At 41.0% G+C, this 23,424-nt stretch overlaps 3 protein-coding genes across 3 annotated transcripts in view; 1 reads left to right on the top strand and 2 right to left on the bottom strand.

The window, feature by feature from the left end:
- Window positions 1-307: 307 nt before the first annotated feature.
- On the bottom strand, window positions 308-7,324 carry LOC118424231 (protein FAM221A-like). Its single transcript, XM_035832772.1, has 9 exons — window positions 7,173-7,324; window positions 6,563-6,658; window positions 5,047-5,154; window positions 4,339-4,404; window positions 3,480-3,670; window positions 2,931-3,051; window positions 1,832-1,935; window positions 947-1,158; window positions 308-424 (listed from the first exon to the last, which is right to left on the bottom strand). Exons 2-9 carry the CDS (start codon window positions 6,634-6,636, stop codon window positions 308-310), a joined length of 993 nt encoding a protein of 330 aa, XP_035688665.1. The 5' UTR covers window positions 6,637-6,658; window positions 7,173-7,324.
- Window positions 7,325-7,590: 266 nt separating this feature from the next.
- Window positions 7,591-21,824, top strand: LOC118424230 (E3 ubiquitin-protein ligase Zswim2-like). The gene is made up of 12 exons (XM_035832770.1): window positions 7,591-7,674; window positions 8,035-8,191; window positions 15,419-15,495; window positions 15,703-15,743; window positions 16,145-16,373; window positions 17,111-17,239; window positions 17,785-17,895; window positions 18,050-18,137; window positions 18,300-18,427; window positions 19,053-19,221; window positions 19,684-20,051; window positions 20,583-21,824. The coding sequence occupies exons 2-12, from the start codon at window positions 8,042-8,044 to the stop codon at window positions 21,364-21,366; spliced, it is 2,274 nt and encodes a 757-aa protein (XP_035688663.1). The 5' UTR covers window positions 7,591-7,674; window positions 8,035-8,041; the 3' UTR covers window positions 21,367-21,824.
- LOC118424232 (receptor activity-modifying protein 1-like) overlaps window positions 21,560-23,424 on the bottom strand; it is a 14,981-nt gene continuing 13,116 nt past the window's right edge. Inside the window, exon 3 of the mRNA XM_035832773.1 lies at window positions 21,560-23,355. Within this exon, the coding sequence (XP_035688666.1) occupies window positions 23,106-23,355 (250 nt within the window). The 3' untranslated portion in view covers window positions 21,560-23,105. The remainder of the gene's footprint in view (window positions 23,356-23,424) is intronic.

The raw sequence follows: 23,424 nt of genomic DNA, 5'->3' as shown, positions 1-23,424 counted from the left end.
TAGTATGATCCATACCAACTAAATTCAGACTGGTGCAGGTAAAAATTTGTCTGGTGCAGGTATGCAGAAAAAAGTATTTCGAGCCCTGTATAATAACTATGTACTACCAAAATGTATCCTATCCTGTAAGACGCTCTCTTTATACATGTTAGTATCTTTGTCTATTATTTGATTATTCTTTTACGTCTGAAAACAAGCAAATGACATTGGTGTAGAGTTAATTTCAAGCCAATAAAATGATATTTAATAATCTCAAGAATTCTAGATTCGTTAGGACTCTGTGCAGTTTGCCGCCATGTTTGTTTTTTCAGGGTTTCTTCCCGCGAGCTTTCCCAGATGCGGGCGTTTTACGCAGCCCAACCCGTGGCTGCGTGGTCGCAGATCTGACGGCTGGCTGGCGTGCTCGCTGTCTCTCAGCCTTCAACTGGGAAATAAACATCATGATAAATAAAAACAATAGGAAAACAAACAATTCACTGCATGTACAGCAATACACAGAAACTATTCCATACATTATCCTCTACAAAAGTTTCATCGATCAGGCAAAAATGAGTCTGTAGTTCCAAAACAGACTGCTAGGAGTACAAAAACTATACCACATTCACTGCATCAAAAAGTCAAGACCATAAAATGTCCAGAACAGAAAACTGATTGGAAAAAAAATTCTTAGTACTAGAATGTCCCCAATTTACTCTATCCATTATCCCCAAATTTTATGATCATTTTCAAATACATACAAATGCCCTATGCATGGTGAAAGAAGGACTTTATGATTATAGCTTCTGAAGTTACACAGAGTATAAAAAGTTGAATATGATAATGTTATAATCTTATATAAGAGAATGCTGTTAGCATATGAAAAGGGTAGAGCAAAGGCAGAAGATAACTGTTTTTCTGGCAACCAATGTGAACACTACTAAACAATCGCTACAGGAAAAGTTCTTACCCTCTCTTGGTAACGTCTCTCAAAGTACGCCATGTCATCTTCTCCCTCCATCTTCATGCCTTCCATCTGATTGGTCAGCGCAGGCACGCCCCCGCCCCCCTGCAGCTGACGCTGACCTTCGACCTGGCGGATGGTGTTGGCGTGCGCCCTGAGGAACGGATGGTCGTCGACCCCGATGGGGTCAAACAGGTATCCGTCAGGGTAGGGGTCACCTGTGGGGAAAAAGTTTAGTTTAGACTGCTTATTATATATTGTAACATTACAGAAACAGGTACAATCAACTGCCACTCTACCTTAAACAGTTTGTTTCAATGTGAAACATTTAGTTTCAATGTTAAAAGTAACTTGTGGTCCTCTGAATAATCACAAAAGGTACTAAACAGAAGATTGAGTTGGTCTTTTAATATCTCTTGCAAGGAAACTTGTAAAGCCTTGCAAAGGCCAGAAGGAGGCATAAATACAACATAATGATAGCTCAATATTCCATTCTTTGTGATTACAATCTGGGGTTACATGGTAAAAATGGTAGGTTGCTAGACCAACACAAATCACTGTCTGCTCCCAAAAACTAAGGTAGCATAGTGAGCAATCTGACTTTGAAACAAAATTGCTGCAAACAAAGTATTGGTTGTACATTGCAAGTTGACAACTGCAGGTATTAGACGTACCCAGGCATCTAGAACTAAAAGAAACTCTGAGTTACAGAGCATAGTCAGGCTGGCAGTATATACAGGAATCTTAATTCTTGACTCAATGGAAAAAAATCTAAAAGACCACAAAAAGTCCAGGCCACAATTAATCAGATGATATATACTTAGAGGTGTTCACTGTATTAAATGCTTTTTCTAATTATATTGCAATAAAATGAATTATCTAGTAGCTCACCAATGCCGCTGGGGTCCAGTCTCATGTATCCGTCGGCGAGAGAACTGAAGCCAGTCAGCCCTCCCATGGCCGCATAGGGGACGTCACAACCCACGGGGTGGCCCCTGGGGATACAGTAGGAGAAATACTGTCACATAAATTTCCCATAAATACTGTCACAGATAGCAGACTACTCCATCTTACCCATACTGCTTTGCATCCCTCCGAGTCTCATGGACAAAAAGGACACCAAGGATCATATTGCAGATGCTGTTCTGTGTTTAGTATTGATAAACAGTCATTACTAAATGCATCATAAAAAATTAACTTTCATGATGTTAGAGAACTTATGGCAATATCACAGTGACACTCCCTCCGGATAACATAATTGATTCATATTTTCTTTAAGTGTTTCCAGGGCTCGAAATACTGGGTGCATGTGCACCTGAGGTGCACCCAAAATTGGAGCTGTGCACCCAAATATTTTCCTAGGCTTGTGTATGTAAAGATATCAAAGTATGTATTGTATACATCATATTCTTGACATCTAAGTGTTTGAAAGATAATTAAAAATGTCGATGGTACTTGTTTGAGAATTTGATAGCTTGTAACTAGTTTTTATTATTAGGTTTTTCTGACATTCTACTTGAATTTAAGTGGTGCAGCAGCACCCAAAACTTTTTTGGTGCACCCAATTTTTTAAGCTGGGTGCACCAGTGCACCTATTCCCAAAAATGAATTTCAAGCCCCAGGTTTCTCTTTCAAAGTGACTCTCCAACCTAAAGGCCCCTGCAGATAAACAAAAGCTGCTAGGTGGCCGAAAACTATGATGCTACCATGTTCACTTCTTTTTGAGGCCATAGGCATTCCGACAAATAAATATCATGACATGGCATGTTTAGAAAATGAAACTTACAATAGAAATTCTGCTGCAACACCAAGAAAAGCAACTAAGTGGCCTACAAAGCTATTTCAACACCACCCATCACACCAAATATCACTACAAAAAGTACAATCAACTTGAGTCACTACTAGTAGTGAATACTGACACACATGCAGACACATAGCCAGTGAAACCTCCATTTTAAGAAGGTAATAAATGTAGACCTGTATACCATACCTTGCCTCCCTTTCATCCTTGGTCTCCACCAGGGTCTCGTGTCTGTAGGTCGCCTGTCCGCAGCCGCAGGTGAACGAACTCTTGAAGCCGGGACAGGTGCAGGTTGCGCCACCTGGAGCAACTACAGGTGCGAATATTATCAAAAAGATTGCCACTAACTGAATCAACCAAAATACTGTTATCATTATTCAATAGATAATTGAAATCTATTTATTGCTCAACAATAACACAAGATAACAGCTTCTCAAAGTGTTTCCAAGTAAGACTTTTCTAATTTCATTCGGGTTCTTGAGACAATGTCAATTTGCATATTAAACACTCAATTATTGTAATTCACTTTGCCTTCTCGGTACCAAACTTTCACGGTCTAAGAAAATTTAACTTGTTCTTGAAACAGTTACTAAATGTTAAGGGCGGTGACAGGTACATGTTAAAAAAAGTTGGTGATTTATTTGCTTTCGGGAATACGTTCATGTTATAATCGTCACCATAAAAAAAGTGATAAAAATCAAGAAGTACAGTAGTAGTACTAGTTAGGCATATTCTCACCTTTCCTACACCTATAAGGAAACAGCTCCGAGTGGTTGTCGGCGTAGTGCTTACAGCCACACCTGATTGGCTGGCTGCCGTTCAGCGGTACGTAGTGGTACGCCGCACACTTGCACCCGTTCACGCGACACGGGAGGTTGATAGGCCGCTCCTCGGGAAGCTTTTGGAAATCAGTCTTATGCTGTTTGTACCTGAGAGAGACACAAGTTGATATCAGTAACTTTGTGACAGGTGTAGCAGGCAAGAGTAAACCCCAGGCTAAAATGTACTTGGGTATGTTCTGACTAAGGGGTATATTTTGCCTGCTACACCTGTTTTGCAAATATACATTACTACAACAATTTACTGCTATTTTCAAATTGTTAAACATTTGACAGCTGCCATTATTTAAAGATTATCTTTTGGGACAGTCTTATTTTTATTAGGACAACCAAAACTGAAAGGTTAAAATAACACACAGGGATGAACCTGTGCTGTTATTGATATAAGTGTTAAAGTAGTGGGTTCTCTTAACATGCTTAACATGTGGCTCTCCTCAAATATGGGAAGTCTTGCTTTTTAGAGCTCATCTCTAACAAGTAACAGAAGCTAATACTGCTGAATTCCCCTTTTTGAGTGAAGAAACTGGTGCAATTTAGAGTACAACATGCCTGGCCAATAAGTTGAAAACTTAGAACACAGATAATACCACATAACAAGTCTAGCCCATTTTTACCTGTCACTTTATGAAAGAAATTATTGGGTATTAAGTGACTTTTCCAAGGGCACAACGCATTATTGGGACTTGTTTATGCAATTTAAACCCAAAAGGCTATAGATCCTGAGTCACTACCCTGACCACTAGGCCATGGTTCCTCACCTGTGTCCACAGAAGCACGGAGTCTCTGGTCCGATCTGCTTACAGTCCATACCGGTGGGGGAAGACCAACTGGTGTACAGCCTGTTCTTAAGTCTCATGGGGAGAACCTTCTTCTTATACTCTTCATACTGCTCCGGAGTGAACAACTGTCCTCCATCATCTTCTCCAACAATTCTGGAACAGAGGAAAGTCTTAAGAAATGTCTTAAAACTTAAGAGGGAACACCAGCTGGTGTAAAGTGAGTGTTCTTAAGTCTCATGGGGAGAACCTTCTTCTTATACTCTTCATACTGCTCCGGAGTGAACAACTGTCCTCCATCATCTTCTCCAACAATTCTGAAACAGAGGAAAGTCTTAAGAAATGTCTTAAAACTTAAGAGGGAACACCAGCTGGTGTAAAGTGAGTGTTCTTAAGTCTCATGGGGAGAACCTTCTTCTTATACTCTTCATACTGCTCTGGAGTGAACAACTGTCCTCCATCATCTTCTCCAACAATTCTGGAACAGAGGAAAGTCTTAAGAAATGTCTTAAAACTTAAGAGGGAACACCAGCTGGTGTAAAGTGAGTGTTCTTAAGTCTCATGGGGAGAACCTTCTTCTTATACTCTTCATACTGCTCTGGAGTGAACAACTGTCCTCCATCATCTTCTCCAACAATTCTGAAACAGAGGAAAGTCTTAAGAAATGTCTTAAAACTTAAGAGGGAACACCAGCTGGTGTACAGTCTGTTCTTAAGTCTCATGGGGAGAACCTTCTTCTTATACTCTTCATACTGCTCCGGAGTGAACAACTGTCCTCCATCATCTTCTCCTACAATTCTGGGACATAATACAAAGGAAAGTCTTATCATACAAGAAATTTCTGAAGACTTAAGGGGGAAAACCAGCTGGTTTTAAGACTGTTCTGAAGGCTCATGGGGAGAACCTTCTTCTTATACTCCTCATACTGCTCCAGAGTGAACAACTGTCCTCCATCATCTTCTCCTACAATTCTGAAACAGAGGAAAGTCTTAAGAAATGTCTTAAAACTTAAGGGGGAAGACCAGCTGGTGTACAGTCTGTTCTTAAGTCTCATGGGGAGAACCTTCTTCTTATACTCCTCATACTGCTCCGGAGTGAACAACTGTCCTCCGTCGTCTTCTCCTACAATTCTGGGACAAAAACACAGAGGAAAGTCTTAAGAAATGTCGTAAGTAAAGGGGGAAAACTAGCTGATGTACTGTAGTCTGTTCTTTCAAAGTCTCATGGGGAACATTATCCAGAGAAAAATTGTTTCCAGTTAAGAATCTTAAGTGACTAAACGGCCAAATAGTCTCTAAAACTAAGGCACAAATCGTATTTTGGCTATTGGTATAATAGCATAGCACTTTATGTAGAAATTCATTTTACATGTCCTGAAAAACCCTTTCGTCATAGCATTTTTCGGTCAAATAGATTTGTGTTAGGTCGCCTGCAGCAAAAACGTCAAGATATTGTGCATGCAAATTATAATGTGAAAATATATCCAGAGTAATTTTTACATATTTATTAAGGTCCTAATTAATAGAATAACTCGTGTACTGAGTAAACTGATATTAGACCTGTTTGTGGTTTATTGTGGTTGTTTTGGGAGTTAAATTAAAGGGACATAATGTAAAATTAAAGTCACTGTTTTCGGTCATTTCTCTACAAGAGTTGAGTCTACCTTATTAGTAGACTGCACAGCAATATTTACAACGTATGGATACAGCTTTGTTGAACCGTGAGAATGTCTTGAAATATGTGCACTTCCCTCCGCCGCTATTGAATGAGTTGTCCGCCATTTTATTCAACTCGCCGGCAAGCCACAGTGTGCTTTAGAACGCGTTCGGTGGTTCGCTCGAATCATTACTGAAGTTTGTTGAAATTCCCACTACGCTCCGAAGATCTGCGACCGCAACGGTCGATTCGGAAATCTACGGTCGGCTTACTTCCGGTAGGCTACCCGGAAGTAAGTGAATTTGGTCGCGGCTTACTTTGACGTTGTTAATTAGCACAAGAAATGTGATAAAATGACGCAGATAAGTTAGAAATAAGTTGCAAATGTCAATCTGAATGGAGATTTTCAAGTTCAGAACATTTGAAATTTTGGCGCCATATTTCTACATTATGTCCCTTTAAGGCATTTCCAGACCTATTGAATGACAAAAGAAAATTAGGAAAAACCACAATGAAATAAAATCAAGAGTTGTTAAGCTTCAAGCCTTACCGTCTGTACTCCAAGTACTTGTCAACTGAAGCAGCAGCACTTCCATCAAACTTCAGGTGATACTGCTGGGCCATCACTCACTCAGGGATTTAAGCACTGCAGTATATTATTAGAGAAGAAGAAATTTGCACAACGATTGTAAACTTTGGATACAATAATATGACTTGTATACTTGCACGTCGTGCAAAACACTTTTACTACATGAGTTGCTAAATATCTAAGAATTCTAAGGCACTAAGCCATTTTAAGCACCAAGAGACCATGTCTAGCGGTGAAATAGACGTTAAACAAGGACAACAACAACAACAACAACAACATTTTATGAATGGTATTTAAAAAGTAATAAGTAAATTATTAAACAACCAAATTACATGTAGCATTTTAATATGTGTGCTAAAATGTGCAAATTGCACTCCTAGTACTATCAAGGAGGTTATAGAGGTTATTCATTTAATCTCCTTGGTACTAATTACTACAACATTGAGACATCAAGAAAGTATAACCAAGGAGCTTATATTGAGATATAACCAAGGAGCTTGAGCTTCAAAACACTTTCAAAAGCAAATCCTCAGAAAATCGGATTGTCTGGTGTCATATAAATCTTTCATACCTTTATAATTCCGAAGACATCTAGTCCATTCCCAGAACCTTACAACACAATCGTCAGACACTCAACAACTGTAACCTTACACCTGTTTTAGTCGCACCTACAGCAGCTGCTTTCACCTGCCGAAAGTTTGAACACCTGAGCTGAAATATGTAATTCCCAGCATGCAACTTCTCGGACAGCACATTCTACTATAGCTACAGGGGGTTACCGTTACAATTACCATTTTTTTGTAAAAACAATTCAACTTTATCTGTTGCGAATAATAATAGATTGAGATGTAACAGTCATAATGAAATTAATTTGGGTGTAAAATATGGAATATAAGACCAAAATCTCTCTTTTCATTATTTAATTAACAATATATTGTGACCCTTTTTGCAGAATGGTATGCCCTTAGTGACACGAAAACGAGGTAGGTAAACAACAACCAAACAAAGATGGCGGACGCAGGATGAAAGAAGAAAAATTCAACTGATTTTCCCCTTTTATGAGCGTGACAAAGGTTTGTTGTTCTTAAATTAGTGCTTGAAATGTTGAAGATTCTGTATGGATGTATGTAAAATATATGCAGGTTTTTTATGCTTTGTTTTGGTAAAAATGCAGATAGAAGTTCGTGACATACTTAGATAATTTTTTAAACAAACCGTTTAAAGAGGGAGGGGGGCAAATTTGAAAAGAATGCCATTTTCGCTTAGATAGATAACTTTGGTGCTTTGTCACCATATAATAACCACAGTAAAAAGACACTTAATTACTTTATACACCGACGAAAGAAATGTCTTCTTCAATTGCATGTAAAATATGTTCCCTTACTTCCATTAAATTGTACAACCAACAACTAAATCTACGTTTTTCTGAACAGTTTTGAGATGGCGAGAAGTGCACCGTACCAACGGGTGGTGAGCGACGCGGCGAGCTGGCGACAGGACCAGGCGCTAAACGCCACCATCTACATCCTCAGGGAGATAGGACCTACAGGATTCTTACTGAAGGAGGAGGGGGAGGCCAAGAAGTTTAAGGTAACCTGTGTGAAAATCAACTCGCCCCGAACGGTTCGGACCGGTCCGAGGGCAGTCCACACGGTCCGCCTACGTGAAAGCCGTCCGGCCCGCGAGGCTGCCGGTCCGAGCGCCGGGCGGTGAACCATCATTAAGTGGTTCAGCACGTTCGGCAGTTCAGGACCGCCGGACGCTTCGGGCGCCGTAAAACACTTAGAAAAAATTGCCGCCGCCCGGCCAAATTTTGTCTAAGTCCCTAAATTGTATGAAGCCGTGCGACAGCGCCCCCTTCCGTACACTAAGCGCAGCGACCAGAAGAGCGATAAAGTCCGTAGGTGAGACTATTAGACATTGTTAGAGGCATGCATTACGTCCATTATTGCGGGGCAACAGCCAGAGCGGGCGAACACTAATAGTAATAGCGTTGCACTATCGCCTGAACAATACTATGAAAATAAAATTTAAAAATGAGATTTTTCTACCTTCACATCTACAACTTTTCTTCTATACTATTTTGGCCGCGACTAATGAATGGGTGACGTGTTTTCTTGTACATATTCGTTCATTAATTTATATAGTCACCACGCACGGCTATCTGAAGTGAAGAGTAGAGTATAATATGATACTCAATAGAGTAGCAAAACGAACTGATGGGTCTTCTACAAGTTCTAGTAAAGTTTACATACACTTATAAAAATTAATGCTGTTCATTTTCCAATTTCCAGCTTACACTGTGTTGAGTCACCCTTTGACGAATCTGCTCCGCTACTCAGTGCAGTTTTTCTGCATATGCGAGCGTTGCTCGGAAAGCCGACTGTTCCGTGCGCGAGATGATTTTGGCAAATACTGCCATCCCAGTTCCAGGCCGCACCCGCGGAAATAAACAGCGGGTTGATTGACATCCCGCCTGTGAGGCGCACGTGAGCGGCGCTCTGGTGGTCTTCCCGCCACACATTGGCTGTTGCCATGGCGCCATGCTGGCGGCAGCCGTTTGATTTGTACAGTGTGAGACAATCTATTTACTGGCTAGCCAATCGCTACGATTTGTACGAAATGAGCCGGAGACGTCGATTTTCACTGCACATAATGAGCCACATGATTGGTTGTAAGAAACTGCAACTGAAATCCTATGCCCCACTATCAAGTTTCTTGGAAATTCATCCGAATATGCAGAGCCAAAACACGCTGTTCAACCACGACCCCCCTGGTCGTCAATAAGAACTTTTAAACATTCGCAGAAACTGACAAAGGGGAAATTTTACGATAAATATAAGTGATTCAGACAATGCCAAAATTCTCGCAGTTACATTGGCACATTTTGCGACGTAATTTAGGTTGTGGGCCCTGTCCGAGTTTTATGGACGGGAAAATAAGTCTGGGAGAACTGCGACAAATGCCTGTTTATGGTCCTGCATGCCGGGCGGTCTAATGAAGTCGGCCTGCTCTGACTTGCAGCGGAGTTTGGATTGTCCATCACGCCCATGCGGCGTTGAGTGCGCGGATCACACCTACATGTTTACCGTCTCGACGTACCAGTCTTTCCATCGCATCTCGTACACCAATGCCGTGCATGCAGCATATAAAATCTTTGTTGACACGACAAAAGTAAAGCGACTTTGTCAGGTCTATAACTTAATATACATATGAATATCTATAGGAACATAATGAATAAGTTTTTGTTACGAAATCTGTTCTTATGAAGAATGAATATGTTTTAGTCCTGTTTCTGTTTGTCTCTTTATTTTTCTCTAGCGGTAAATGAGAAAAACGTAACAGCAGATACCTTGTGGATAGTCACGCAGTGGCATGGCGAATTACAATTCGGCACTCCGTATTTCGTTTCTAACTCACACGAACGCTACATTCTCCACTCTGCTGCACTGTTTGATTTGCTAACTGCATTGCCGCGCCTATAGAACCGTTGTCTTCCAAACGCAGTGCAGCAAAGTACTATAAGGCGCGATCTACACACAGTTTTTCCCGATATCGGCGAGCCTACTACCTCTCGGCGACAGCTTTTTTTCAGCGTCTAGATGCAACTGAGAATAAAAGACAATACTATTGTAGGTCACCATGGCACAAGTTTTCACCGGTGCACCACACACCCCGGGATTGATCATGCTTGCACGGCGTTAAAACGGGCGGAGAAAAGTTTAACAGATCTCTAGACCACCATTGTTCTCTGTAGAACTAATCTTTCTACCCTAGGATTAAATAATTGTCCCTGGCGCTTTACAAATATATATAGGACGACATTGAGTAGCTCTACGTTTCCAATGATTGTCATGGTACCAAGCGGCGATTCTGTCCAAATGTGCAATGATACGGGAGACAATTTTGAAAACGTATTTAGTATCTTTATTACCTTTCATGACTTCCGGCATTACCTCGCCTTGTGGACAATACCTAACATGATTTGTGAAGTGCAATATATTTTAAATGTTTCTCACTTTCTAAAATTTCCACCACCGTTTGGAGTCAAAGCGCAGGCTTTGGCCGAAGAGGAATTTTTTTGCGAGTCGTACCAGTTGGAGCACCTGTTGGACGACCTGACTACCGGTAACTTTGCAGCGAGACTTCAATCGAGTTTTGGTCCTCTGAATTATCTAAAACTTGTTGATTTTGACCAGTAATATTCCCCTTGACATTATATGAAGAAAGTGGGACTAAAAACAAGTGCAGTGCTGTGTCACGCTGGAGTACAGTATCCAAAACAGGGCACGGGTAACGGTTAGCCGAACATCTAACGCCACCATTTTACATGAATAATCAATGACTTATTTTCTTGTTAGAAGGGTTAGAACTACTTTATCATATTGACCTGTAATTAGCTAATGAGGAGCACAAATGTACAATAAATTCGAAAATATATTACTCGTTAGTCGAAGCGACGACCGGATAAAGAAACGCCGTGGATGGCAGGATGGCTGCATCCACGTTACACTTACAGAAGGAGAGACAATTCACTACCCGTGCGTCGCAAATCATTCAGTAGTGATAGGGGTTGGGGATGGTGACGCACAATCTACGGGTCGGTGTCATGTTCCCCTGAGAAATTTGGATGCTTCATCTTTCGTAATATGAAAGGTTAGACTTAGAGAACTGCCCTGGATCGGGCCAGGTACAGGCGGATCTCAGGACACGCAACAGTGCCTCCCGAACCGTTCTGAACGTTCGGACCGGCTATCACGATTATTGTCAGCAGGGTGTCAAGCTTGAAAGACTCCCCTGTCTGCCCCTGGGGATAACATGAGCATTGCGCATGCGTCGCGGTCATTTCAAATTGAAAACTTATCAGTCAACCGTTTCCTGATGTCCTGTGTTATTTTTCCGCTTTTTAGTCTTATACTAAGGCTAAATGTACAGACTATCATGGATAAGTTGGAAGAGGTGTCGCGTGAGGGGTTTGTACGTTGTCGTTTCGGGTCAGGATGCATCAAACTGCCATGGAGAGATGGAAAAGGACTAGCAACACAAACAATTTGTGTGGAATTATGTTCTGATGCTGTTCCAACCGACTGCCGAAACTTCCGTGGAATACGAACGGACTGGAATACAAACATCCCTTCTTGTTCAAGACTGAACTGGTAAGAAACTGTTTTACATCGTTAAGCTGTGTTACCAAGTGTGTTAGATGTGAAATTATCAACAGCACAGTCAAAATCCTGGCTAACTGAAGTATCCATGTATTTTTTCCGCACTTACTGGGACTCCTGTGGGCTGTATTATGCACAATGTTGTTTCAGCGCCCATTTTCGTGGAAACACAGTGGTATGACGTAATTTTCACTTGTTGCAGCAAAGAGGAAGTCATGTTTCCACGTACCGTTGCAAATTATATCATAAATATAACCTTCTCGGCGAAGATAATGATGTGATTATGATCGTATTACAATTTCCGCATACACCACTGATCGGAGGTAATTTTAAATCCATGACGAAGGTAACGAAGTTGTTTCCTCAATGTCCCGGGTTTGATAAAACCTCCCTGGTTGGGGGCAACGTTCTCACGGGTCGGACATGTCGGAGCCAGGCGGATCTCTGGACACGCCACAGTAAATCCCGAACCGTTTGAACCGTTCGGACGGGCTATCGGGATTATTGTCAGCAGGGAGTCAAGCTTTAGAAACTCGCCTGCCTGCCCCTGGGGATAAAACCTGTGAAATTCCAGCGAAGTTGTTTTCTTCTCTGTACTTCAGTAGCGTATCTTGGTTGTGTACATGCCCAATGTTGTGTAACAACTAAACGCACAGAACAAAGACTAAACTGTAGACTAAGCGTAATCTGAATTAGCACGTCAGGTGTCTATATCCATGCTTCATATAGAGTAGAGAGAGTAGAGTACAACTACAACTGAAAAATATTAATATCAACGTTCCATAGAATTACTTCTCCTCACCATGGCATACTAGTAACTTCCTCCCAAGGACGTTATATCCATGTCCTCACGAGCGGAATTTCCTCGACAATAATCCTCCCCGTTTAATATTGTTCCTCCTTACCAACTTTTCAAAAAGCGTTTATTTACTTGTGCCGCAAGTAAAGATTTCGCCTGCTATTCACACGTGCCTTTGACGGGCATAAAAATCTATCAAGCGATGTGAAAGTTGAAACGTCTACGGCGTAGGTTAACAATAATCCTCTAGGGTGACGTCTTTTAATCTCTACTCATTCAATCAACATTGTATGATAACACTCGTGGTACTTCTGAAGCATTCTGAATATCGTTGATTTTACAAAAGTTAATGAAATCACATGCACAATAACTATACACTAGAGACAAGCAGATTTTACATCCTATTTGCTTTGCTGAATAATTTAAGTAGATTCTAGACTTACGGCCGAAGCTCAAAGGTGCGGCCGGACGTTGGTGATTTTGCCACCCTTCCAGAAATTGGAGACCCGTTGTAGTGTGACATTTTGATTACTGCCCTACGAATCGGCCTGGTAGGCGGCTGTCCCTGGAGACCAGTTTTGCTGGGATTAGGACAGAAGGAAAGCTTTACGGGAACACCGGCCAGTCTTGTCAAAAGTCGCTTACAAGTGCGCAAAGTAAATTTACTGACGAAAGATTCCAATAATAATTGTGCAGACGTTTTATAATACGGACAGCATGACACCCAGCTAGCGGAGATATGGTTGCTAATTATTTTGTCGGTCGCCACGCGATGATGGACAGCGGCACGCCTCTATACCTAAAGTTTCGCGCTGTGTGGGTGTGGCCTAGCCACTGGCTCGCAAATTGATATCTGGATCGTATTTTCCCGTCTTTGAATAACTTGCTCGTGAAAAAAGGCAAGAAACACAAAGGAAATGGGTATAATGACGACATCATTCTTAGTGGTATTCCTGTCAATGGATGTGCAAACTGTGCCAAAAATTAACACATGGAACGTAAAATAAACAACAAACAACGAGTTATCTAGACATGTGCGCACTTGTCGGGCGGCTGTCCCAAAGGACCGGGAGGCTTCAATCAAGTGTGGGAGAGTTCAATTCACGTATGGGGGCCAGCACCTATATCAAAACTAGTCTTATTTTAGACACGTAGAATAATATTTTGTGGCACTAGATTAACATATATTACCATTCAATATTTAGATACAACTTTCTTTCAACAAAATACAATAAAGTTCAACACACACCAACAAAATGTTTGGCTTCTTCATAGGATCGTCTTCTTGTTTACGTTTGAGATGGGGTCACTGAACCCTCGCCGCCGCTGGGTGCGTAACGTGCCTAGCGTTGGCATGAATATATTAGGGCATTCAATGATGTTTATAAATGAATCTTCTAGATTACGGACTTGAATGTATATCATATATTTAGTGATAGTGTCTCCACCACATGTTTGGTAACCACGCTTCAGTCGGAAAGACATCAGAAATCCATTACTTACGCTTTGTACATGGTTTGTGCGGGCAATCAAATGTTTCCTGGGACTCCGCACGCACATAACGTCAAAGTGAGGGCACATGTGATTTACAATGATTGTCTTGCGGCTGGTGTCATTCTGTAACTTCAAGCCGTCATTAATATTTTGTCTATAGGAGCGCTGGCGGCAGAGGGATGAATTGCATTCAAATTCTTTCTATTTTGTGACGGCATTCCGGCGGTTCAGACCGTCCGAACTGTTTGGGCAGCGATTTCCACCTCACAACAGCACGATTTTACGCATTTCACCAGTGTTTGGGAGGTACAGTTGCCATGTAAATTGGTGGTTCGCAGACGTCCGCAGACGTCCGAACCGGCGCCCCGCGGTACTCTGCACGCCCCCAGACGGTTCGGATCGCTTTGTTGCTATGGGAACCGCCCGTCCGGCCCGGGCGGAGCCGTACCGGCTCGAACCGTTCGAACGGCCCGCTCCAGGCCGCCGCCCGAAAGCGTTCGAACCATGCCGTCCGGGACCAGTCCGGGACGTAGTCCGGGCTAGTCCAAGCGGCCAATCTGGACCCTTTATGGCCGTCCGAACCGTTCTGCGAACTGTCGAGCGTCCGTCCCGTCCGACCGACCAGTCCGACCCTCGGACTATTGCATGGTTCGAACTGACGGTTCATGCCGGTCCGGACTAGTCCGGGACGGGCAAATTTTCACACAGGAAGACACTGTTTCTTCACCTTATCTTTATTACAGTGTGCTAATTGTACTAATTTGTAGTGGTGTCTTGTTGGTTAGTTTGTTTTGCACAGAACACCTGACTTAAGATTTGGATCCCCTTCAGTCATGCAATCAATGTTGTAACTAGGGGGTGGGTACCAGTACAGAAAATTCAGGTCCAGGTCCAGTTCAGGTCCAAAGGATCAGGTCCAGGTCCGGACCTGAACCTGGACCTGATTCAGTATGACTCATACCAATGGTCCATTTCACTGCAAAGAAATCTGTTCGGTGGAGTATTAGACTTACACTGGCGTTTTAAAATCCTTCAACACTAACTGCACTGGTAGGATTGGCTGTAAAACTTGGTAGAAATTACTATAAACTCTACTCTACTTCACTCTTGTTATTTTCTTCCACCTGCAAGCGCCAAAGCTTGTGAATGCCTGATAAAATAATCTGTTAATTTTCTAAACGGTCCAACATCTGGTCCACCAAATTTTTTCAGGTCCGGTCTTTCTGGACCGGTCCAATAAGAAAAAACGGTTTTGTACCGGTACGCTGTTGCCTTTACCATATATTTTTTGTCAATTACTGTTTTTTTTATACATTGCATATTCTATTAAAATAATTTACATGTAACTTGTCATTTTAGGTTCTTCTTGGAGACCCACACACCTGTACCTGTCCAGTCTTTTCTAAAGAAAAAGATATCTGTAAACACATCTGTTGGTAAGTTGCTTTCCCTACACATATTGTCAAACAGTGTGTATATCTTATCAACGAAAAATGTTAAACATATTGAAAGAAAATATTGTGTACCAAACTGTAAGAAAAATGTGGGGAAGAATATTTCTTAGAGTGGTACTTATTTTCTTATAGTGGTGCAACTTACTAGTACTATACGAATTACAATTTTTGTTCTTCTTTTTTTCCCAGGGTTCTCTTGAGGAAGTTCAGAGTAGCAAGAACCAATCCAGGTATGTATTAATTAGATTTCTCTTTGCAAAGACTACATTTTATCATTCTTATGAAACAGATTTAATATATGAAATGCATGTTTCATTTGACTGTGAAGGACCGAACAATATCTTATTATTTTCCATTAGTGTGTTGGGTTATTCAACATGCTTGAGGACCCATCAAAAACATAACCTCTATTTAACATCCAATTAAAGGGATGTCCCAACCAAAGCTTGGTACCCCTTTTCACCTGAGTAAAGAGAAAAACTTTAGCCTTTCCCTAGGATAAATCAGAGAATATCAAGGGCCCACACCCAGGATCTATGGGTTCTGGGCCATGCAAACAGCTAACTTATCATGCCGCACGATGCCACATGTATATGAAATAGCTCACAATATGTATTATATTCTATTTCAGTATCCTTCCAACTTGGCCTGGTTGAACGAGAGATAAACGAGTTACTGAGAGGAGTTCACCAGCCACAACAGGAGTCCCAGAGAGCCGCGGACAGACGGACGGACCAGCGGACGGACAGTTCAGGGGACGGACGGACCAGACTACAGCAGAAACCAATCACAGAGGAGGACATCTGTCCCATATGTCAGGAGGAGTTTCTCAGGAAAAGAGAGCCAGTCACATACTGCAAGTAAGTATTAGTTGCTTTAGGATGCTCACGGAAGAAAAAGGCTACCGGAAACAGCACTTTTGTATCTTATTACCCGGGCAAAACAGGGTTGGACAAGTTCACTAGTCCAATTGTCCCGGGCAACTGAAAATGCTAATCGGGCAAGCGCATGTGGTCGGGCAATCGCATCAAAAATGGATACAACGACGACGGCATGTCCTACTGCGCTTGCCCGATCGGACAAGTAAGATTTTTCCCTTTGAGTGAGATTTTGATACTACTCACTTTTCACACGACAGAAAAATGGAGCCAGTAATGAAAGAATTTCATTGCTACAAGTTAATTTGCATAGAAAAAATTGTCATTCAAATTCCTGGCAAGTAAAATCTTGGGTCGGGCAAGTAATTCTGTGTACTTGCCCAATACGTAGGACAAGTTAATTTTAGAAAACTTTGCCAACCCTGCAAGAAAATGTGTAAAGTGTGTAATGTGGCACTATTGCTAAAAATTTTGTTACTGCTGAAGGGTAGCATGAGTGCCAACTGCCATGGTAATTTCAGTCTGAGTTATTATGAACAATCAATCTAGCAAAATCTTGAATATATAGAATTAAGTGCAGCATTGGTGCCTGAGTGAGGAGACAAAAAGCCATGATACCAGTCCAGCATCAATGAATCACTAATCCAGCAATACACACTGCTTTTGCAAAGTTAGGTCCATAACATACTGTAACATGCTTCTTTTCTTTGTTCCCTCAGGTACAGTTGTGGTCAGAGTATCCACATCAAGTGTATGAAGGTCTGGGCGGAACACCAGCAGACGACAGGACAGACCGAGATCAAATGTCCCTTCTGTAGACAGGACTTTGGACCCATCCAGGAGATCAAGTAAGTAGCTTTCCTTTCTTTCCTGTTGTATATCAGGGCTCAAAATCCTTTTTTCTGCATACCTAAACCGGTGCAGGTAACATTGAAAATTACCTGCACCTGACAAATTTTACCTGCACCATTTAGAATTTAGGAAGTATGGATCAAACTAAAATTGTTCAGGAACTGTTGCTATTCTTTCTTTAAATTTTTGCTTTATAGGTGGCAACATTCAATGCAGCTTCATGTAATAACAATTCATACACACCTACAACATAGGATGTTTATGTATAAAACCCAGTACATGGACCAGTGCAGGTTAGGTGCAGCTAGACACCAGAAATACCTGCACAGCTCCAATTTCACCTGCACTAACCTGCATAATATTATGCAGATGGTATTTCGAGCCCTAGGAGGTAAAAGGCGTTGGAAGGAGAGAAATGGGTTCTACCTTTCAATACCAATAAGACACATAACAAATCCTCAAAACACTATTGGACGTTGGCCATCTTTTGCTTTGAAAATTCATGTTGTTTATCTTTCTACTTGTCTGTCTTTTAACGCAGGGAGGAATTTAAGAATGCTGCTGGCCGCCAGCCTGTCATTGGTCTGAACAAACACCTAGGTGTGGAGTGCAAAAACTGCAGTATGAGACCCATTGAGGGAAAATGCTACAAGTAAGACCATTTAGATTTTGAATTAGATATTTGATTAAAAGCTGTTTAAATTAAATCTATGAAAGCAGCATTTTTTTCTGATTTAAATGCATTGTGTAACATTTATTTTGAAAAAAAAAATTATTCAATCAAGTTGGATTCTATTATTTTACAGGTGTATAGTATGTCCAGACTTCCACTTGTGCCAAAACTGCTTCTCAGGAACTCAGACTCACAAGGAGCATTCCTTCCAGTTCAGACAGGTGAGAAACTTTGCAGTGCAGAAGTGCCCCCTTGTAACTTCAGTCAGTACTGCAGCAGCAAATCTGAAAATTCTTTTAAAAACATGTCAATACTATTATCAGTATTTTATGTCTCTGTTTGAAGCTACATCCTTTATTTTTGTTTCGCTGTTTTTCGTGTAGAAGAGTACGCAAAGATGGCGGCCAGCTCAGCGGGGAGGGGGGCAGGCCCTGCCCTCGGCTGTCATCAATAACATGCTTTCCCGCGATCTAACTGACGAAGACTATGAACTCCTACATTTGCTAGAAAGGTTTGTTTGTTTCTTATCTGTACAAAGGATTTTAAACCCTTGGTTTGCATTTATCCTCAAGGTAACTTTCATCAGATTCCATTGTTCTAAAAAAACAGGGATGTCAAGTCGAAGAACAATCATGGTTTCAAATACAGTATTTTTAGGATATTTCATTTGAAACCACTGTCCGTTAACTGGATATCCTGTAATATCCTGTTCTTTTAAACAATGGAAATAGATGACTTCAAACTATCGTTTGTTCTTTTTAGACATAAATTAAACAAGAATGTTTATCAGTGATTCGGTAGGCTTTTAACTGTTGGAGAAGTAATGTGCAGTAATTTCTGTTGTTTTGTTTATTCACAAATGCTTCTACAACTCAACAGCCAATCAAAGTGTTTAATCATGAATATCATTACAATGAAATATTCAATCAGAATGTATTATTATATATGATGTTATCACAGCTCAAAGGCCAATTATAGCGTTTCATAATAAAGGTCATTAACTTGTTGCCAATCAGATTGTTTGATCATAAGATGTTTTTCCAGGCTAACAGCCAATCAGAGAGTTCAGAGTCTGACATTACTGTCATTAAAGCTTAACAGCCAATCAGATTGTTTCATCACTGTTATTTTTCCAGCTCAACAGCCAATCAGAGTGGTACAGTGCCAGAACCAGTGGTGAACTCCCTGCCAGTTGAGATAGTCAGGCAGAAGAGCCCCCTACTGGCTCCAGGGCAGCAGTGCAGGGTCTGCCTTAGGGGCTTTTCAGTGGGACAACACTTGAGGAGACTGCCATGCAAACATAAGGTATCAAAGCTTGATTTTAAAAAATGAATTTAATAACATATAATTATACATTCTAAAGCATTGCACACTGTAAATGTGGAAATTTTTGCAGTCGTTAAATGTTCACAGTTTCTGTAGTAGTTTCTTATTTATTGGTTTGGCTGCACCGAACACACAGCCAGGGCTGCCCAACTAGCCTATGGCTATTACAAAGGGCTAGCCCTGCTGACAAACACATAAACAATACAAATTAAAAGAAAGAACATTTGTATGTACATGGTGTAGGATAACTTACATATCATCTAAAGTTTCCTCACCTCATACTCAAAACCATCAAAATCATGTGAACACTCCATATTTCCCTTTTGTAAAATTAAATCCTAGCAAGATGAAAGGCATTTAACGTAATGGCAATTGATTCAACTGATAATACTATGCAATTTATGAATGTAAATAACACGGTATGTGTTACTTTTCTGTCAGTTTCACAAGGACTGCATCGACCAATGGCTGCTTCACCAGCGTGCGACCTGTCCGATAGACGGGATGATGGTCTACGACCCTATGAACCCGCTTGACTCCATCCACCGTAACCAGGGACGACGGGTTGCCAAGACAACAGACAAACGCAAGCCCAACACAGATGCTACTGACAGGGACACTGGCATAGAACTGGTGGTTCCTGGGATAGGGGTCGTAGTTCACGGGAGAGGTCAAGGGTTCGTGCCCCCTGAGATGAGGAGGCACGTGAGAGGTCAGAGGTCAGGCAGCCATGTTTCTAGTGGTGGAAACGATCAGTTTTCGGAGGGATTCGCTCTGAGTGGAAGAGGACTTGCACCTAGCTCTCAAAGGTATGCAAAGCATTCCTACTAGTTAGTTAGAAGTTGATATGAAATGGGAATATATAAAAATGTCTGAAATGTTGTTACAGTAATGTTCGCACCAAGGACAGGGAAGGTTCTTTAAGAATAAGGACAGGGGACAACAAAGTTTCTTTAGTACTAACGGTAGGGACAGGGAGGGTTCTTTAACACTAAGGACAGGGAAAAGTTGACAAGGAAGATTCTTTAGTACTAGTTCAGGGATAAGGAAAGGTTCTTTGGTTTTAAGGACAGGGGAGGTACTTAATAAGTACCAAGGACAGGGAAGGTTCTAAATTAGTACTATGGACTTGGGACAGGGAAGGTTCTTCAGTACTAAGGACAGGTGCAGGAAAGGTTTTTCAGTACCAAAGACAGTGAAGTTTTCTTAACACTAAGGTTTTTAAGTACTTAAAGGACAGAAGATAGGGACCATTCCTTAGCAATAATAGCATAGGATGACTGTCATATTTTGCTTAACATAGCAGAATTTTAAGTAAGGTTTTCTCTGCCTATTTCCAGCCATAATGAGGAGTTTGCTGCAATAACAGCTGTACAGACATCCAACACCTCTGCAACACTAGGCCCAGTCATCATAGATCGTACACCCGTCCCTCCATCCATACCTACCATACACAACATCAGCGGTGGATTGGACTCAACAAGAAACTCGCCATCACGAAAACCTCCAAGCGGATTCTTTTCCCCAAACTCGAATCGCAGTAATTCTGGCGACAGCAGAGGTCGAAGTCAGGCAAGGAGATCACCATTCCAAGTTCAAAGGTCAAGGACTCTGAGCAGTGGAAGGCCAAGGGCGACTTCTCAGGAAAAGCTTGGACAGGGTCAAAGGTTAGAGGGTAGAGGTCATGTGTCAAATGAGAGGTCGAATTCTGGGGAGGTTGGAAAGAGGTCAAGTGGAAGGGCAGCAATCAGTGGAAAGACTTTAATGAGGCAAAGGTCAAAGGACAGAGGTCATGGGTCACAGGAGAGGTCAAGTTCAGGAGAGGCCAAGAAAGGGTCTGGTGGAAATGTTGGGTCAAGTTTAAGGCATGCAGAAGCAGCATTAGACTCTTTAACCATTGGCAGGAGAAGAAACTCAGGGACAGAAGGTGTTGGGACAAATTCTGGCACGTTGGATGCGGGGAAGTCAAGTTCAAGCAAAGGTCAAGTACACAGGGATGTTCTAGGGATCACCAACAACATTAGGCTACAGAGGGAAGAGAATCATCAAGAGAATTCTACTGGTAGCTCAGGGGACTTGTTACTTGCTGGAACAAGTTTCAACACCCCAACCTCAGAGAATTGAGATTTCTTTGAGCTACAGTACATTGTGAAATATTTGCATTTTTTTCTACTACTGTATACTACTACATTGTTTCAATATGAAATGACGTTTTTGTCATACATCATAGAATTCTGAAATCAGGTATACTATGAATTTTATCTACATCAAAATATAGTATCGTTATGATTTATCAAACCAGTGAAATATATTTTGCCAAAAGGGTTTTGCACCCTAGTTTGCTTGCATAGTGGAGCTTTGAAAAGATGGGCAATTTATTATGTCAGATAATTTCATTTTGTTTAATATAGTGTGGGAACTCTATAGCCATTATCAGATCCGCAGGCATTTTTTTTTCTTTAACAAATAAAGACGAAAATGTGTGAGAATGTGCAATATTTATATATGGTCATACTAAGCTTTCTGCTTTCACCACTTAGACTCATGGGCTGCTATTTCTTTTGTTGACGTTGATGTTATTAAATCTATTGCACTAAAACATCTTGTGTGAGTGTTATTCTTGATCTCAGAAATATCTATAAATAACAATTATGTATTGTTGTGTGTTTTGTGGTTAAAATTTGATTTGGCATGGATTGTATCCATATACTCTCCAAGCAGAGGTTTCAAATTGGCATGGTTGGCAGTTTTTTTACATGTATATATGCATTTTTGTTGCATTATATATTTTGTCCCATTTTCTTTATTCCCAATGACTGGTTCACCTAAAGAAAATTGGAAAAAGTCTAGAAATATTCCTAGTTTTACCAATTACACCTGACAGATGTCGTTTTTGGGTTTGATATTGCAAAATGTTCTTGCAAAAGACAAACAACACAGCTAGTGTTTTTTTCTTCAATATTTATATTCAATCCATCTCATCAAGAAATACAGTATTTTAGTAGACACACCAATTAGTCCATACATTTGCAGTGTGTTGACACATTAATAATAGTAATTGCATGAATGAAAACTGGCCTGCAATTTTCTAAATGCCATGCCATGGCATAACAAGTTGTGTTCGAGCAATATGGTAAGTAAAGTGAAACCTAAGTCAATTACATTAATAGTCCAAATTTAGATTGGATAATTTATACTATATCAAATTTCCCAGTCCTGAAATTATTCCACTCGCATTTTCCACTCAAAAACTAAAATTGCTTCACAAAATATGTGAGCTGAATAAATCACAAGAATGTTGCCTGATATGAATTTCAAATCCTTAAGTATTCTTCTTACTACCTACTTCGGATTTTTTTAAAAATACACAGGTTCAAAATGCAGTAAAAAAAATTGTTGGCTTAAAAATGTGCATTGGGTAATACAGCTAGTTTTTCTGCTTCTTCATCTGTAATAATAACCTTTCCTTCTTCTCAACGCTGGGTGGCACTGCAGTGCAAAAAACGCGGTCCTTAACATGACTAAGCTTGTATCCCCCCTCTCGCAATAGAAAACAAAAAACTTTGGCAATGCAGTAAAGGACTGTTATTCAATTATGTCATAAAGTTGTAAAATTATTACGAAAATAGATTGCATGTACATTGTGTTGGGTACAACTTTGGATTTTGTGACATATAAATACACTAAATATGAATCATATCCCCAACCCAAATGACTCGCAAGTCTACATTGTACCTTCGTAAATATACTACAATGTATTGTTGGTCTCTTCAGGAGTTTTCAAGGTTTTTAGGTGTCGTATCGGTGTTTTCACCCAAATCCTGGCCAGTGGGGTCCTGATCTTCACAGGACCCCGTTTTATGTCAGCTGGCCCTGTGAATATAATCGGAGCCTGCAAGCAACCCCGCCGCTAACAGAGTCGTCACCGTTGTTAGACTGACGAACGATGCGATGATCTTTTTCGGGGCGTCTTTCGGCTTCTCCGGCGGTGTGTCGCAGTGTGAGTAGAAGTGGCGGTGGATGGCGAGCATGAACCTGTTGAAGAGCATCATTTCTTTGCAGTTGGTTTCGTTGGCGGCGATCCCCAAGCAGAGAGTTAGGTGGTTGTAGGGTCTATTGAAGAAAACAAGACATTTTGTGAGATTATATGTTATAGTAAAATTCCATCTAGACCTGTGTTGG

Source organism: Branchiostoma floridae, chromosome 10 (genome assembly GCF_000003815.2).
Source record: "Branchiostoma floridae strain S238N-H82 chromosome 10, Bfl_VNyyK, whole genome shotgun sequence".
In the NCBI taxonomy this organism is placed as follows: Eukaryota; Metazoa; Chordata; class Leptocardii; order Amphioxiformes; family Branchiostomatidae; genus Branchiostoma; species Branchiostoma floridae.
Note: the sequence above shows the minus strand (reverse complement) of the source record. Positions and strands in the feature narration are given on the sequence as shown.